This window comes from Mesoplodon bidens (assembly GCF_964165515.1).
Source record: "Mesoplodon bidens genome assembly, chromosome: 7".
NCBI lineage: Eukaryota > Metazoa > Chordata > Mammalia > Artiodactyla > Ziphiidae > Mesoplodon > Mesoplodon bidens.
The window spans coordinates 65,121,544-65,140,655 of record NC_138164.1 but is presented as its reverse complement, the minus strand read 5'-3'; the positions used below and the strand labels follow the sequence as shown (position 1 = coordinate 65,140,655).

The 19,112-nt window shown below is 46.6% G+C and overlaps 1 protein-coding gene across 4 annotated transcripts in view; it reads left to right on the top strand.

Annotated features, from left to right (window-relative positions):
* TENM4 (teneurin transmembrane protein 4) overlaps positions 1-19,112 on the top strand; it is a gene marked incomplete at its 5' end in the record, with an annotated part of 389,850 nt that overhangs the window by 244,996 nt on the left and 125,742 nt on the right. For all 4 annotated transcript variants that reach the window (XM_081239120.1, XM_081239119.1, XM_081239118.1 and 1 more), the window contains one exon: positions 3,580-3,780. In XM_081239120.1, the coding sequence (XP_081095246.1) occupies positions 3,580-3,780 (201 nt within the window). The remainder of the gene's footprint in view (positions 1-3,579; positions 3,781-19,112) is intronic.

The window sequence follows — 19,112 nt, the reverse complement described above, 5'->3', positions numbered from 1 at the left end:
GCAGATGCACCATCTGTGTGGGACCTCTTGGGCAGAGGGCCCTGTGGCATAGGTAATGGCCCTAGGTTTGGGAACAGCAGGGACAGCATTCTGGCAGGAATCTCAGCCAGTTCAGCCAAGGTTTGCTAGACCGCCCGAAGTTGCAGTCCTCTTTAAAACTCCCTTTGCACTCCACACTTGCTTTGTCAAGTTGACCTTCCGAAGTGATGGTTAATTGATGATGAATTGCCTGGAAGTAGCCTCTCATCTGTTCTTTCTGCTCTTTCTTCCCTGCCTGGACCAGCTTCTGAGAGCATCGGATTCACTTTGCTGGTTCCTGGGTCCCTATCAGACTTACTGTGTCTGAGGAACAAGACTGTGATGCTGAGGGCCTCTTGATAAACTTGCCACCCTCCAGCTTGCTCCACTAACAGTGCAGATTTTTTTTTTTTTTTTTTGCGGTACGCAGGCCTTTTACTGTTGTGGCCTCTCCCGTTGCGGAGCACAGGCTCCGGACGTGCAGGCTCAGCGGCCATGGCTCACAGGCCCAGCCACTCCGCGGCATGTGGGACCTTCCCAGACCGGGGCACGAACCCGTGTCCCCTGCATCGGCAGGCGGACTCTCAACCACTGCGCCACCAGGGAGGCCCCACAGTGCAGATTTATAGATTCAACCTCGAGGGCAGCTCAAAGATAGCTTCAACCGCAAGCTGGGTCCAGGCACTCACTGAACGGGAAATACCTTTATAGGCCTCGGGATAGGAACTGCTGAGTTGTTTCCTGTCAAATTGGAAAACTCTCTGGATCTAGGGAATTATTATAGTAGGCTAATGGGCCAGAATAATCCTTCTGAGGTTCTGAGATCTGAGGTAGGTCATGAAAATTTATCACTATTATTATTTTTATCATGTTTAATTACCAGGAACTCCAACAGGTCATGTTTAAACCATTATTATTAAGTGCTGTCCAGAGACTGCAAGAAAAGAGATTCTTTGCCTTCATTTGGCTTTCTTAATTTCCCACTTTGCCCTGTTTCTTTCGTTGTGCTGTTTTCTTTTGATTTCTGTTTTTAACCATTCTGTGTGCTATGTCTGTATACATGTGCGCATTTATTTTGGAACCAGTAAGGTTGTAGAAGAAACAGCAAGAGATCTATACCCGAGAAGAGTGCTTCAAATTTAAAGTCCTCCACTTACCACTGTGTGATCTTGGGCAAGTTATTTAACCTCTGTGCTTCAGTTTCCTCATCTGTAAAATGAGGATAGTAATGGTATCTACCTCAGGGGTTGTTGTTAGGGTTAAATGAGATGATGCATACAATAGGTTTAGTAGCAAGATATGGCATAGAAGAGGAACTAAATTAACACTAAGATCATTGTTACTGTTGTTTTTGTTATTATGTTTTGATCAAATGGTTGCTCCTGACCTTTGATCTTCCTATTTATCATTGAAGTAATTACGTTGAACTCCTTTAAAAACCCAAATAGTGAAAGAGCTTTCTTAATGAGGTGACCCTCAAAATGAACAGCCTGTTCCCAGAATGATGCTTTTTGTAAAGTCTCTGCCCATTTGTGTCTGTGATTCTAATATACCCAGGCCGAGTTTCCCACTCTTTTGTGCAAAAGTCAAATACACTGGGCTATAAAATTTAATTGATACATAAAGTAAAATCACATCTGAATGATAAATGAGCTCTGACCACAGTCTGCCCAAGTCGTGCTACTGAATGTCCTGATAAAATAGACAGATAACTTCTTTGCAACAATTTACAGTTCATACTGTCCTTTCAAATCGTCAGTGTCGTTTGGTCCTCATAGCCACCTGAGAGGTAGTTAATTTGACCAGACCTGCTTTATAGATGGAAGCTCAGAGCAGGTATGTGACTTGACCGTGGTCATGGAACCATTACAGCTTGTCCCTTGACCCTTGAACTTAGGACCTCAGAGAGTCAAATGCTAAATTCTTTCCTCAGCAGCATACGGCTTCCTCCTGAGCCCTTACCAGGAGGAACCTGACTATATTCATAGCAGCTCCATCAACACTTAACAACAGCTGCATGTTGGGCCCCGTCAGGACTCCACTCTCCCCTTCCACTTGCAAGACGGATAGAATCCCCTCCCTCCCTACAATGATCTAGCAACCCTTTGGTTGAGTAGAGAACGTGGACAAGCCCTTTGCTGATTCTGTCTCCTCTCTGCTGCCTTTCGCACTGTCTGCGTGCACTGGAGCCACATGCTAAGTTAGCTCTCAATGCGCTTCTTCTTTTTTCCGTGAAGTGCTTTGCAGAAGATTAGAGGTCTCTGTTAACTTTGTGTAACCCCGTAACTAAAGCTTTGACTTAGGAAAATCAGCCCCAGGAACAGGAATATCGCTGGATTCAGAATCAGACAGACCTATCTTCAGAGTCCTCTCTGGCAGGGTTTAGCTCTGTGATCCCATATAAATTATTTACCTCTCTGAGCCTCAGTTTTCTCCTCTGTACCTCATTGGGTTATTGAGAAAACAATCTGGTGAAGTATATAAGATACTTCCTACTGTGTAAGCAGAGAGCAGGTAACCCACAATATTATTCTCCTCCCTCTTTCTGCGAGGTCTCTTGAGACCACCTTGACCTTGGGCCCTAAGAGCCCTGCTTGGGGGTTTGCTTGGCTGTGAGCTACAGCTTTGTAGTTCACCCCCCACTTGAGGAGAAGCTGAACACAGCCATTATATATAATTTTGAATAGGCATTGAAATGTTTGCCTGGAAACATTTCCAGACAAATGTGTGTCTGGAAAATGAGGTGTGAAAGTTTGTATCATTCTCCAGAGTTTTGGGAAGATGGTAAAATCTAAGGGAATTTAAATGCAAAATAAGTTCTCATTTAAGTTAAGGAATCTCTTTATTTTATTATTATTATTTTTTTGCGGTACTTGGGCCTCTCACTGCTGTGGCCTCTACCGTTACGGAGCACAGGCTCCGGACGCGCAGGCTCAGCAGCCACGGCTCACGGGCCCAGCCGCTCCGCGGCATGTGGGATCTTCCCGGACCGGGGCATGAACCCGTGTCCCCTGCATCGGCAGGTGGACTCTCCACCACTGCGCTACCAGGGAAGCCCAGAATCTCTTTATTTTAATCCCACATTCGCGGAAATAAAACTGCATTTATGAAGTGGTAAATACTAATAGTTTGTTCTCCAGTGATGTTTCGAGCACCTCCCATGTCCTAGGGGGTTGGAGATACAGACATGAACAAAATAGTCTTGTCCTCCATTGATGCAGTTGTTACAGACATCTAGGATAGGCACTGGCTGCTCTATACATATGTCTTACTATGTGCACCCCTCAAGTCAAGAGGTACAAATATGTATGCACATTTTACAGGAGAGGGAGCTGAGACTTGAGAGATTCAACAGTCAACCACCGGCTAGGGGTGGGAAACCAGGTCTACTATTGCTACAGTTATTCTCTTCACCTTACCAAGTGACCTCTCCACGGAAATCTGGGTCCTTCTCCCTGAGCATGTGAAGCTCCTCCACTACAAAGTATAGCAGTTTGCTTAAAGAAGCCTCACCCTTGCTCGTCCGATACTTACCTCTGTTATCTCTCCTCTGTGTTGCAGTGGACTGCATGGACCCCACGTGTTCGGGCCGGGGGGTCTGCGTGAGAGGCGAGTGCCACTGCTCTGTGGGCTGGGGAGGCACCAACTGTGAGATGCCCAGGGCCACGTGCTTGGACCAGTGTTCGGGCCACGGAACCTTCCTCCCAGACACCGGGCTTTGCAGCTGTGACCCAAACTGGACTGGACACGACTGTTCTGTCGGTAAATGTGGGGAGAATAAGGGCACAGCTTAGATGGAGGGAGGAGGTTTCCACTGTGACGTGTACACCATTCAGTCCTGTTCAGGGCCCTGACCCCGACCTTGGTCATGTAGCAGGGGGTTACCCATGGCTCTGAATGCTTTTCTTCTTCCCCTGAACTCCAGCCTTCAACACCTCTACTCTTAGAGGGGCAGAGGATTCACAAGTCCTATATTCACGTCATTCCTTTCATGGTGGTGGCCTTGAGAGTCAAAACATCGCCTCTTAACCACGTTATTGATGATAGATGTGATTCATTGAATTCTCATCTCTCCCATTACCATGGCCATCCTAGAGGCAAGGCCATGGGGAACATTGTGCCTCCTTGAGCTCTGCAGGGATGGGCCTTTGGTTTTACCCATTCCCCAGAATGAAGTCCAAACTCAGTATGGTATTTAGGGTGCTCTATGATGTGGCCCTCACCCACCTTTCTGGCCAGATCATCTACGAGATGGTAAGTTCCATGAGGGTAGCAAACGTGTCTTATTCCACGTTCCCAGGACTCAGCATAGGCCTGCCCACAGCAGCTGCCCGATAAACTTTGACAAATGAATGAATGAATGAACGAATGAATGACAAGCACATGATTGAATGTGTTCTTAATTTTGGTATTTGGTTCACCACAGAGTTTACACATATAAAGTTCACAGAATGATTATATTGGCACCCTCTGTTTATAAGCGCTTTAGCATTTAGAGGCCCTCTCATGGTGAGGATTAGATGGGAACATAGGTGAATCACCTAGCACAGTCCTGGTAGGTAGTAAGCATGGTTGCTTCTAGTATCTCATCTGGACAGTATCCACTGTTTAAATCCACACAAAAACCCTGTGAGAAAGGCATCATCATCCCCATTTTACCAATTTATATAGTATTTTACTCAGTGAATACTTACTGAACAAGGCAGAGGGGATAAAGAGGCAGGAAGTCTGTACCCTGGCGAGCTTGCCTTCTGGAGAGTGGGGCAGGAGATAGAGCAACCAAACGCGTGAAGAGACATCAACTGATAAAGAAGCTTAGGCCCAGAGAATTTCTAAGTAATCCTGCCCAGGGACACGTGGCTGAGAAGTGGTAACATCTCCATCAACATTTTTTTTCCTCTGAATCACTTTCCCCACCACACCACGTTGCTGAAACAAAGTGAAGCTCAAATCAGCTCATCATCTTGTATATTGACAGTTCTGGTAGGGATCAGGAAAGATGGTTGAGACCTTTGGTAAAAATGAGATCCAGTGCAGCATTTGTGCCTTTGGAATACTTTGAATTACCTTTCCCCATTGAATGGAGAATTGACGTTCAATACGCAGCCTAAATTGGACTTTATCCTTGTTTGCAAAGCTCATGTAAAGACATGATCATGAGCAGAGATGTCTTAGGAATGATTCCTTTTTTTTTTTAACATCTTTATTGGAGTATAATTGCTTTACAGCGGTGTGTTAGTTTCTGCTGTATCACAAAGTGAATCAGCTATATATACATATACATATAACCCCATATCTCCTCCCTCTTGCATCTCCCTCCCTCCCACCCTCCCTGTCCCACCCCTCTAGGTGGTCACAAAGCACCGAGCTGATCTCCCCGTGCTATGTGGCTGCTTCCCACTAGCTATCTGTTTTACATCTGATGGTGTATATATGTCCATGCCACTCTCTCACTTCGTCCCAGCTTACCCTTCCCCTTCCCCGTGTCCTCAAGTCCATTCTCTACATCTGCATCTTTAGGAATAAGTCTTTTTATACAGCTCTGTTTATAGCAATATAAGGAATGCTCCTCCGAAAGCTACACTGGGTTGTATTGTTCATTATGTGGGCACAAAGCTAGTTTCTGATAGAACTATAACTGTCCGTGCATTGTTAATCCCTGATGAGACTCCACAGCCTCTGACGGAGGCAGGTGTAACTTTGAGTGTGATCACTAGGCATTCTTGAGTTGGCCCTGGAAAAGGAGATAGCAGACCCATTGCAAGGGCCTTAAATAGAATTGCGAGTGCTCATTGTCCTCAACTCTGTGCCTCTCACTCCCCATAGCTGTTGTCAAACAGAGGGCCTCCCAAGCTAATGCAGAGAGCTCCGTGTGATAAGAAGAGTCTCTGAGTCTGACAGTCTTGGGTTCAAATGCTGGCCCTGCTGCTTACTGGTTATAACTTTGGGCAAGTTACTTCACTTCTGTAACTTGTAAAACGGAGATAACAAGCGTACCTACCTTCTGGGATTAGTATTTGGAAAATAATTATTTGGAGGATTATTTAAGATAAAGTAAAAAAGCACGTAGCACGCTACTCAGCACGTGATATGGGCTCAGTTAACGTTAGCTATGTTATGAGCATGATTACAGCACGCGCTGGTGAGAGCCCTTGATAGTAACGGAGACATTTGAGAGAGGCAAGATGAAAGGTGCCCTTTCAGAAACGTGGATTATAGTTTTTAAATCTCTAACCTATAACTGACTAAATCAGTGTCATGATTGCCACAGGGCCAGGAATTTAAAAGATGACTTCAAAATTCCTGTCTCCCTTGCAATAGTGATAACAATTTGTGTTTGTTGAGTGCTTCAAAGCATACAAAGATCTCTCTCTCTCTCTCCTTTTCACACACACACACACACACACACACACACACACGCACACATGCACACACCAGCAACAACAGCTGTTGAGGCAGGGTGACAGGTATGGTACCATCCCCATCCTCACCCTGAGACTCGGTGACCTACCTGAGGCACCCTGAGCCTGCCGAAGCTGGGAGTCCAAGCCCAGCTTGGGGCCCCCCTGCTGCCCAGCACCCCACGCTGCCTCCCCACAGCCATAGCTTCTCCTTGGCTCTCACTTCCCGCCAGAAGCCAGCTTGAAGGCTAGTGAAAGCGCATTGGCGGTGGTTCTCTCTCCTTACTGTCCTGGCTGTACCTCCCTAGGCTCCATCCTGGCTCTGCACGTGCTAACTGTGTGACGTTAGCAAGGGACTTGACTTTTCTTGACTGTGGTTTCTTTATCTGAAAAATGGAGATAATAACAGTCCCCACCTCAGAGGGTCATGTGGTGATTAAGTTGTATAATGCAGGTGTGCCTGAGAACAGTGCCTGTAGAGGGGGAGCACCTCACGTCTTCCTCCTCCCTCCCTTCTGACGGCACTTTCACTGAGTGGAAGCTGTTTGAAAACTATGGAGTTTGGGCCCTAAAGCTAAGCAGGAGATGCCTCATTGAGCAGATGCTGCTCTAGCCAGGGAGCTGTCTTTGTACTCAGGGCTGCGGCTACAGGGTGGTGAACAGGCACTGAACTTCATTTCAGGGGACCTGCTCCTCACTAGTTGAGTGGCTTCAGCAAGTTGCTTCCCCTCCTTTCCTTTTAGGTCAGTTACCTGTGGGATTGTTGTAAGGATTTAGTGAGAAAATATGGAGAAAGTGGTTAGCGTGGCGGCTGGCCCAAGTCAGACACCCAGCAAGGGTAGCTCGGGTCACACCTTTTACGTTATTTGCTCCTGGCACAGCAGGGCTGGCACAGGCACTGCCCAGAGCCTTCTCACCAGGAGCTGCAGGCCGGAAGACGCATCCTATAGGACTGACTCTAGGTGGTGGGGTTGGCAGAAATGGGCCCCTGCTGTCTGGCCCTCCTAGGAAGGAGGAGCATCTCTTGCCTGAGATGAGTGCTGTTTGGCATGGAGAACAGGATTTAATGAAAGCAGCTTAAATCAACATGCCCTGCACTCAACAACCAGCCTGTAATGAAATGTGAGCTGACAGGTTTTCCAGCACTTTGGTTAGGTTTGTGGAAACAGTGAAGTCAGACTTTACACAAGTGTTTACTCAGGCCTCTGGGTTCTCAGCAGCTTGGCTTGCCGTCTCATCTCAGAAATCCCTCTTTAAATCCTGCCTCACTGATGTGGTGAATGACAAACCATGTAAGATAACTGTTTAAGTAGATTCCTGTGGCCTGGAAGAGCACAGGTTATATGTCCCACTGCCACCCCCAACACACCTCTGTCCTCAGCTCTGGGCCCAGTGGAACTTCACTGCTTCAGTCTTTGGGGACGCTGGTGGTGATGGTGGTTGTGATAGTGGTGGTGATGATGATGATGGTGGTGGTGATGGGGGTGATGATGATGATGGTGGTGGTGATGGGGGTGATGATGATGATGATCATGATGATGGTAGTGATGGGGGTGGTGATGATGGTGGTTGTAATGGTGGTGATGGTGATAGGTGATGATGATGGTAGTGATGGTGGTGGTGATGATGATGGTGGTAGTGATGATGGTGGTGACGGTGATGATAGTGGTGATGATGATGGTGATGGGAGTGATGGGAGTGGTGATGATGGTGGTTGTAATGGTGGTGATGGTGATGATGGTAGTGATGGTGGTGGTGATGATGGTGCTGGTGCTGGTGATGATAGTGGTGATGATGATGATGGTGGTGGTGATGGTGGTGATGGTGATGATGATGGTGGTGGTGATGGTGATGATAGTGACAATGATGATGATGGTAGTAGTGGTGGGGGTGGTGATTGGTGATGGTGGTGATGATGATGATGATGATGGGAGTGGTGGGAGTGGTGATGATGGTGGTGGTAATGGTGGTGATGGTGATGATAGTGGTGATGATGGTAGTGATGGTGGTGGTGATGGGGGTGCTGGTGCTGGTGATGATAGTGGTGGTGATGATGATGGTGGTAGTGATGATGATGATGATGATGGTAGTGATGGGGGTGGTGATGATGATGATGGTAGTGATGGGGGTGATGATGATGATGATGATGATGGTAGTGATGGGGGTGGCGATGATGGTGGTTGTAATGCTGGTGATGGTGATGATAGTGGTGACGATGATGGTAGTGATGGGGGTGGTGATGGGGGTGGTGATGATGGTGGTGGTGATTGCTACTGCAGTTGTTTTACAGATGGGAAAGCATTAGAGAGAGGAAACGACTTGCCCACAGTAACTAATCAGTGGCAGAATTTGAATTAAACCTAGGCCCTCTGTTTCCAAGTCCTCAGCTCTTACCTCAAGTCTTCTTTCCATCCAAAGAGGTTTCTTTGCCATTAATCTTGTCTTTTTTCCTGATAAGTCACAGGATGGAGCATTAATTAGAGAGTTGTCCATTTCTTAATGCTTACCATGTACCAGGTGCTGAACTAAGTACTTTCAACCATTATCTTAGTTAAGGGTCATAAGAACCCTGTAAAGGAAGTATTTACCAGGTCTGTTTTCCACATAAGGAAACTGAAGGTCAGAACTAAGTTAAATTGCTTGCCAGCATCTCCCCATTGGAAAGTGGCACAGCACGGATGCAGCCCAAGTCTGGCTTCAAGGCCTCTCCTAAGCTCTTTGGTGTACTGAGCCATGTATTATAAATGTGCCTTCTCTTGTCAAACTGTGAACCCCAAGAAGTCAGTGTCTGTCATTCTCCCTAGTGCACGGCCTGACAGCCATTAGGTTCTAGTGATTATTGAATGAATGACTTATCCAGGGAATTATCAAAGAAGAATGAGGGGTTACAGCCAAAGGCTCTGCCCAAGAAGATGCCAGCACACTACCAGCTGGACAGTCTAATCCCTTCTCTCAGGATTCCACCCACCTTCCCCCCCGACCCCCAACCTTATCCGCTCCCCCCACGCCCCCATAACACTCTGCAAAGCTAAAACCGAGTTCCTGGGCCCCGTCCTTCACTTTCCAGACCTAGCCCATGTTCATTTCATGGGCAGTGCCAGCCAGCCAGAACCCCTCCTGGATAAGAGCTAGAATCACTTCACCTCCTTCAAGCCACCTTCCCCAGGGAGTAGTCCTGCTGGGCTGGGTGCCTCATCAGTTTTGCATAAAGGGGGCACGCTCAGTAGCCCTGCGGAGCAGAAGGGCTCCCTCCCCACACCCACCCCCTCAAGTGCTTTAGTTGGCTTTTCATCCTCTTGGTTCAGAGCTGCCTTAGAAAAGGGGAGGAATTTAACCTCTTTGAGATGGTCCTTAAAATTGGAAAAGCCTACCTTTTTTTCAGAGCCTAATGACTTCTAAATCTTCTAAGATCTTCTAAAGAAGATTTCAGGCTCTGTGGCATTTTCCAGAATACCATATCAGATTCGATCCCTTAAACCCATCATTTGCCCCTTCTCTGGCTCTCACGCGGGTCTTCCTTCCCCTCCACCCCAGCCCAGTCATCTCCATCCTCAGCCTCATAAATTCATTCCTCGTTTCCACTTCTCTATGAGCTCTCTCCAATCTTGTCTTCCATAAATGACCTTTATTTGAGAGGGCCCTCTCACTACATTTTATTCCTTTGGGTTGCTGGCTCACAGGAGTAGTACCTGGCAGAGATTTTGATTGTAAAATGCTCATGCTGGTGGTTTATGATTCTTATCATTTCATTGCAGTTGGGTTTCATGGAATAACAGGTGGAGATCTTTTAGAGATTCAATGGTATGGATTTGGGCGTAGCATGGGCAGTCAGAAAGAATTGCACGGGATTTGGAGTGGGACCAAGCTAGATTTTCAAGACTGAGCTTATCCAAAGAATATGGCTAATGATACCTGCCTTGCAGGGCTGTTTTTCAAATTAGTTTTAATATTTATATATAAAATGCCTAGCATGGTGGCTGGCACTCAGTAAGCACTCAATAAATAAAGTATTAATGTATATTTTTAGAATGCATGACTAAGTCTAACTTAGCCAAACAGCCCTTCAACTCTAAGCAATTTAAGTTTGAGGGCAGTTTATATGGTGAAGGTCTGGAGCCAGAACTGGATTGGAGTCTGTGTGACCTGAACAACTTGCTTTCTCTCTCGGAGGCTCGGTTTTCTTGTGGTTAATGAGACTCTCGACCCACCCCCCTTCCCCCCCGCCCCCGACTCTGGTCATCGAGTCTAAGTGAAGAGTCACTAATGTGCTGACACATTTATCCCCAGACACCAGCACAAGGGCCCTACGGCGCTAACATTGGCCTCTGCTCAGGGACTGAGCTTCCTGCGCTTTTTCCAGACAGGAGCACAGCCTCCGCAGAGAGCACCCCAGAAGAGCTCCGGATGCGCACCCACTGCTGACAAGCACGCACGTCCCCTCCATTCACTCACAGCCCTTCCTGACCTCTCATGTGCCAGACCATTCTAGGCCCCGGGGATCAGCATTCCTCAGGCCACTCAGGAGGTGACACGGAGTCCTGAGGTGTTAAGGCCTCTGACCGTCGCATTTATGGTGGGTTTGGGGTGCACAAGGGCAGGAGCGTGCAGTCGGCCAGGAGGGGGGCAGAGAAGAACCTGGGAAGGTCTTCCCCAGCATGGAGACTTGTGAGCCAGATTGTGAGAGGGGACTGAGGTGGGGTTCCTGGTGGCAGAGGAGGAGAGGGCCATCCAAGCAGAGGGAACAGCATGTGCAGAAGTGCAGAGCGGTCCTCCTTCAGTCCGACTGGAGAGTAGGAGCTGAGGAAGTGAGGCCATAGAGGCAGGCAGGGTCCCAGTCATGGAGTCCACTCACTGTCTTGCTGAAAATCTCAAAGTAAAAAATCTTTCAATGCGCATTGAAGATTTCCCTTTCAGACTCCATGTCAGGGCTCTTTCTTTAACTCTCTCAGTGCAACATGGCCTAGGTCCTACCTCAGCTTAGCAAGACCTTCTAAAATTCAAACTCAGATCCTTTGAGCTTCCAGTTTCTTCTCTATTACTCTCCTCCCCTACCAAAAAGAAAAGCAAATCACAAAGCATAATTAATAACAGTAATGACCAGATAGATATGGAACAGAAAAGCTCTGTTACCAAATGAAGTCACAATTGATAGCAAAATAAGCCCAATTTTTTTTAAAGAAAGCTGAAAGTAGCAACAGTGTTAAAAAAAAATTAAAGCTCTAAACATAGCAGTTGCATTAGCCCTAAATTTTGAAAATGGTAATTCAGTTTTATTTACGAGGCAAAATATAATTACGTTTAGATTTGAGGGAACAGAATTTAATTCTTACTAATGACAGAAAGACTGAGTGAGATGCTGTAATGCCAGAGAAATTTTCTTCTGTTCAGGGATGGGAGAGAAAATTAGATTCAGCATTGAGCATTCTCCCCTGTTACAAGTCTCATTTGTGTAGCCGGAATTGTTCACTCTCTGAGAAGCATTAGCTTCTCAGCCCAGAAAGCACAGCACCGACATCCAATTAAACATCAAAAGGAAATGATCAGACTGGGCTATTTCTGTATAGGTATGTTATAGGAGGGGAAACTCGAGGTTAGAATTTCACCCAAGGGATCATGTCCTTTGAGACCTGACATTTCCTGTGCCCCTTTCCAACGGCAAGTGACAGCCTAAAATCAAAGTTCAGAATAATAAATATCCAAGAGACTGACAACGAAGCAGAAAGAACTGGATGTGTTAGAAGGAGGCAGAGAAGAGCCCACCAGTTGCCTGGGAAGTACTGTGGAGGTTCAGACACAATGAGATGGTCACTTCCTAACATTTAATCAAAGCCTGGGAAATTGGGCCCAAACAGGCGTGCTACTAAATACTGCCAGAGTCAAAGGTTGATAAACCAGAAGCTGGCAGCTTTGTAATTTAGTAGAATTTCCCCCGACAGCCCTGGAACATTTTCTATCACAGCTGGAGCTCTTCAGTATGCAAATATAAGCCCTCCTGAAATTGGGCTTCAGAATTAGGTTTCTATTTGGATGCCCAATCTGATATCTTGTACAAAATCTCTGGCTGTCTTCCTGAATCAAACTGCTGGTATTACTAACTTTGTAATTTTAAAATAATAACTATCCTTTGAATGGAAATTTTATTTACATTTTACAGAGCTTCTCCATGTATGTGCTTCATGATTTATTCAAACAACAAATATGTGAGCCTCTGAAATTGCAGACAGTGTTATTCTCAGGAAACCAGGGTTCAGGGAACTTGAGTGCCTTTCCCAAAGGCACTCTGGGAAAGAAAGGGTTCAAATCCAGCCTTCTGTGGGTTCAGAACCCATGCTTATCCCCTTCATAATCCTGCCTTTGGCTATTACCAAGGTTTACGCCGATACTGACCATGGATCAGGTATCAGGTTTGCAAGGTACCACTTCACTTGGAGACACTGCCAGGAACCATGTAAATTGGATCATGACCACGGTGGACCTGGCAGTACTACAGGGGTTCAGGAAAAGAGCAGTTGCTTTCAGCCGGGGTGATCAAGGTGGCTCCTTGGAGGAAGTGGGATTTAAGGTGGGTGATGGAGGTTGGATTTGAATTGTCAGAGATGGAAGAAAGGGGCAAGCACCTTGCAGCAGCCCATTGTGGAAGTCAAAGATTTGCAACAAGTACATAGATGAGACAGATCCTGGCGTTTTCTAGGAAAGAACCACAGTTTGGAGTAGCTTAGCTTAGGATATTTGTGGCAGTAGTGAGGGAGAAGAGGTGAAGGAAGTTAGCAGGCATCAGATCATGAATGGCCTTGAAAGAGTTTAGGTTTTATCTGTCAGTGGAAGGCACTGAAAAGTTGCAGGCAGAGCTGTGACCTGGTCAGGTTTGGTTTTAGAAAGCTTACTCTAATATTGGCATGCAGTTTGAGGTGCCTGAGGGACTTCTAGGAGGAGGTGTCCAGGAAAGAGTTAGATAGATGAGCACATGACTGGGTGGGGAGGTGGGCCTTCACAAAAGGGTATCAGGGCTGGAGGTCTGAACATCAGCTATCTCTTCAGTATACCCAGTTGGGCCCTTTCAGTGGGGTAGTGGTTCAGCCCTGGCCACAAATACACATCCCAGTTACCTTTTTTGGCTTCTCTGCTCACCAGTCCTTTCTTGGCTTGTTATCATTCTGCAAAGTCAGAGCGTGTTTGGAGGCCTCCCCCATGCTAGCTTTGAACTCCTTTAATCAGGAAGCCAGATACCCTCCAATTAAGGTGAATAGAGGCGACTTACTACTTCCTGTGATAGGTGCTTCATAAAGCTTGAAATTCTAGTCCTGGGGGAATAGATTGGAGACTGCTCTGAACCAATGTACTGGAATCCATTTTTCTGCTTGGTTTGAAAGCTTTCTGAGCTCCTTGAGTGAGGTGAAAGGCCATGTGGTTTCCAAGGCTCATTAGCTTTCTGCCATCTAGATCTGGGGGACCGAAGCATGGCTTGGAGCCACTCTGACTCTCAGGTGATAGGGATGGAAGTTGAGAAGCACAGGAGAGTGACTTGGGTTTGGCCTCAATGTCAAGAGGAGATCAATTACTATAAGGAAGTCAGATGCTCCTTTCCTATACCTTCCTCCCTTCTGGCTTCTTCCTGTAACCTGCACTGAGACTAAAAAGCCATCTGCCCAATTTTGTGGGAGAGGGAGGGAGAGAGAGTGGGTGCTATATTCGAGCCAAATTGTTCAAAATGCAGGGATATCTGGCCTGTGGAAGTGAGAGTTAAATTGTAATTGGCCTGCTCTGTGCCAGGCATGGTGGCCAGCTTTGTGCTCATTTATACACCTAGGTAGACTTGAGTTCCTTGAGGATAGGAATAATTTAATACAATTTCTGAATCCCAAGCTTCTAAGGGTATCTGGCATATAGTAGGTCCTCAATATATTTTTATATCAATTTTAATATTCATTACCGCCGTTTTATAAATGGCAAAGGTAAGGCTCAGATATGTGCAATGTTTGTTTCCCAGAGCTGGGAAGTGGCAAAGAAGGCCTTTATACCCAGCTTGCCCAAATCCAGGCCTCTGCCCTGTGCAAAATCATAGTACCTTGAATAGTTACTGGAGTGCCCTGCCTCGGACCACTGGAATCTGGCGGTACATGGATGCAGTCAAAAGATACATTTTCTGTGTGAGACTCACTACCGAGTACAGAGACTAATCTGATGATGGCAGGGTTCTGGAGGCAACACAGGTAGACTAACAACCCTGATAAACAAAGGTTTGCATAAAGTGCTTTGGGAAGGCAGGAGATGAAACCCCTTCCAGTGTGGGCACTGGAAGGAGGCTTCAGGGAGGAGGTGGCATTGGAGCCAGACTTCAACATGTGAAGACTGGGGGAAAGGAGCACCTAGACCATGAAAGCAGCCTATGCAGAGGCACAGAGGAGGGGGCCCAAGAGTGGTGAGGCCTCCCCCGCTTTAGCCATTTATCTGGCTGGCCCCTTACATGACTATTTCCTAAGGCAGCCATCAAGTTCTTGCTCAAGTACTAATACGCACATGACTATGTGGCCAAGAACAAGGCACTTCCTCTCTTTGGCCCGTGTTTTCCTGTCTACAGGATGGTTAGAGAATCTCTAAGATACCTTCTCATGCTCTGACCAAGAAAACTGCTCCTCGGGCTTCCCTGGTGGTGCAGTGGTTGAGAGTCCGCCTGCCGATGCAGGGGACACGGGTTCATTCCCCGGTCCGGGAAGATCCCATATGCCGCGGAGTGGCTGGGCCCGTGAGCCATGGCCTCTGGGCCTGCGCGTCCGGAGCCTGTACTCCGCAACGGGAGAGGCCACAACAGTGAGAGGCCCGCATACCAAAAAAAAAACACCAAAAACTGCTCCTCTAGGTTTTCCTCCTCTTTTTCTCTCTTAACCCCTAAACCCACCTGAAGGTGAGCCCCTGGCCACATCCAGGCCACTTCCTGCCCAGCATCAGCTCTCTCCTGACTCACCCTCCTCCTCCTTCATTTCCCCCTGTTCCCTCAGTCCTTTACTTCCAGCTGTCTTCCTTCCTCACTCTCGGCTCCCTGTTTCTGTGCCTTTCTTCCCCATCCACCTTGCAAAACCCAGGATCACTCCAGCCACTCACCATCTCTGATCTCACAGCTGGGCTTCTGAGTGCTTCAAGCCAAATCATGTCCCGCTCACGATCTTTAGCCCTTCCTGGGTCCTTCCAGCTTCAGTTCTTCTTGTACTTTGTGAGTTCTTACACTCAGTCCCCAATGGCTCTTTCAAATGTCCACATCTATCCATTAGCATCCTGCTCAGCAGAGATTCCTACCTCACTGAGAACATGGAGGCCATGGTTTAAGTGCTCTCTCATTATCCTGGTCTGTCCGTTACACGGGTCTTTGCCGCTTACCTCTCCCCAGGGCATGAGGGGCCCAGGAAGCCTGTCCTTCTGATTATGCTCCAGATCCAGTCCTCTCCAGCTGTTGAAAGGAACCTCAGTTGTTCACATCCTCCCCTTGCTCTCCACAGTATCTTCAAACCCTCCCTTCCCCTGGCTCTGTCTAGCACATAAACGTAAAATAGTTGCCGTGTAGTGAGTGTTTACTCTGTAAAAGATGTACATGACATTAAGCACATTACATGATGTTCTTTTAAGCCTCACATGAACCTGAGATGTTGGTGTCTCTATCCTATTTTGCAGAAGAGAAAGCTGAGGCACAGAAAGATGAATTAACTAGCCCAAGTCACACGGATGGATGGTTGGATGGATGGATGGATGGATGGATGGATGGATGGATGGATGGATGGATAGATAGTTGGGCAGTTAGATGGCCTGTTGACTGAATAGCTGATTGGATGATTAGATGATTGGGTTGATGGACAGATGGATGAGCTGATGGACAGGCAGATGGATGGATGGAGATTGAAAAGACAGATAAACAGACAAACAGAAGGAAAAGTACTTAACATGATAAACATTGAGTCGGGGTGAAAAAGGAGACTCAGACTCTGATTTCAGAGATTCTCTAGCTGGGGTGAGGATCTAATACATAATTAATAAGGAAATATGTCAGCTTACAGCTGAGGTTTTGCCTAAACCTGATCCCACAGTTCACAGACCAAAAACCTGTGTTAATCATAGTCACCTTTCATTCTAGCTAAGTACCTTTGAGCAAGTCACTAAGTCTCACCAAGCGGTTTCCTCAGTGATGGTAAGGGAGTGAAAACAAAATTGCAGGGATGTTGTGAGGATTTAATGAGGTAATATTTGTGTGCCACCAATAGTGGTTCTACAATTTCTCCTTATTTTTGCCTCAAATGCTGTTTAGTGTAGCTTGGACTTAAAGTGTCCAAGGATTTCATGACAAATTCCCCCAAGGAATTTTCAGAGAAATCCCCCAAACTGGGCATTAACTCAGATGAGCTAGCGATGCAACAGAAAATCCTAGTGGAGATCATTTAAAATTATTTAACCCTTACTAAAGTTTCTTAAGGTCACTTCTAAGAACCTCAGGTCCTAAGCAGAATAGAACAGTTTTCCCTATTATCCCTTTTAGTGCTAAATACAGACTTATTAAAGGGCTTCCCAGGAGGTCATATGGGCCCAAGGCTCTGCTTTCACGTCCCTGAATTTCAAAGACAGCTTCACCTGTATCTGTTCCTTGCTCAGCAGGAAAGCACACAGATCCTTGTGTGGGGTCCCCTCTATCCCCGACTTGTGTCAGTTTTGAGCATCTTTCCAAGTCAAAGAAATTTTATGGGAAAAGTATCTCCCTTTAGGGGAGAGGCACAGCTTCCCTTACCAGCTATTTTAATGAACAGGATTGTAAAGTAAGTCCAGACAAATTAAAACGTAGCTGTGATAGGTCCCAGGCTTCATCCAGGTTCATATGGGGATTAACATTTAACGACAGGAGACTGGAGCAGCTGTTTTCCTCCTGTATACACTTTGGAGCACAATTAACCAATAGCCAAACCATATGTTTTTCCCTACCCTTTTCGTCATGTGTCCACCTGCTTCCACATCATAGAAAGGGAACAGGTATGACACGGGCATTGGTGCGAAGGAAGATGTGTGTGAGGGTGTAAGGACTGAGACACTTTAAGGTTACAAGCTATCAGTCGGAGATTGGAGAAGATAAGTTTCTAAGAAGGTTAAGCACAAAGAAGGCTGAGCCTCTGTGTGAATATATTTCACCAAATAAATTTTGTACAATATGGCGCTGGGATAGAGTTGAGCCAACTGACATAACACCTCTTCCATGAGATTTTTTTTAAATTCATCTGTTCTTTCAACAAATATTTGTTGAAAGCTCATTCTCTGCCAGACCTGGTGCCTGCTGCTGGGAACCAAGATGAATAAAAGCTAGAGCCTGCCATCAGGTGGGCTTCCAGTCTAGAGAGAAGACAGACGTGGATACCAGTGAGGCGGGGCAGAGGTGGGGTGGGGAAGGGGAGGTGCGGGGGGGTGCGGCTTTCCCCAGGAGAAGAGCCAGGGTGTTCTTGGGCCTGACCTGGTTGCTCTCCAAGGCCCTGTATAGTTCAGCCAAGAACTTTACAGACTTGGAATGACACTTTAGGACAGTTGGGGATTTTCACCCGATTTTAAGAGGAAGCCGAAGCTACAAATGCAGGTGGCTTCTACCTGAGTTTTAATGGTCTTGGCTGACGGTGCCATGCTAGGTAACCAGAGAAAGAGTTTCATACCCAAATTTTGAGGCTGCTGCTAGAAAATATTTTGCTCTTCAGGGAGATGCTTCTCTTCTCGGTGACTCGGAGCTGCACTGATACAGGATGTTGTAGGTCTCTATCAATCAGTTAATGTACAAAACACAACATACATAACACAGATTACATAGAACCATTCACATTTACCCTTTCCTTCAGTTACCACCACTCACTCACCCTGTAGGGGACCATTATTACTCTCCCTGTTTTGGGGGTGAAGAAGTATGGTCCAGAGAGATTAAGTAATTCTCCGCAAGGACTCAAGGAGACTGGGGAGTCAGAATCTGAATCCGTGTCTACTGTATGGATTGTGTACTCTATAGTACGTCAGAGGGTTCCTCCCAGGCCCCTGCCGTCCAGCATGTAGTCAGAAAGTGCCCATGTTGATCACGTGACCGTCGCCTAGCCTTTATCAAATGCTTGCTTGTATCAGGTGTGTTGCATAAGTCAGAATTCACATCTGATCTGACTTCAGTCTGATAACACTTGCCACTACACCCCCTTTCCTTTCTTATAAGAATATGTGTGTGCACAGTTTATCATATCCTGACTATGTGCCAGGCTCCCTACTAGAAGCTTCACTTCCTTTCATCTTAACCCATTTAATTCAATTAGGTTATGTCCATCTGCCATGCTAGAATGTCACTCCTTGAGGTCAGGAAAGAGCCGTGTCTGTCCTACTCACCATTGGATCCCCCAGTGCCCGCTCACCATTGGATTCGCACCCAGTGAGCGCTCAAGAAATGAAGCAAATGAGAGTGATTCCTCCACCAACTCTCTGCAGTAGTCAGTGTCATCCCCAGTATACAACTGAGTAAACTTGAGACTTAGGAGCTGTGACCCAAACTTCACAAAGTACCATTTACATTACATAAAGGGCACAGGAGCTGTCAAAGCACATTCTTTAGCATCGTCCTATTTGGTTTTCACCAGCCACTCTGGGAAGTTATATCTGCTTCAGTGTGAAAGCAGAATCAGAGAAGCAAAAATAAAGCAGTTCCTT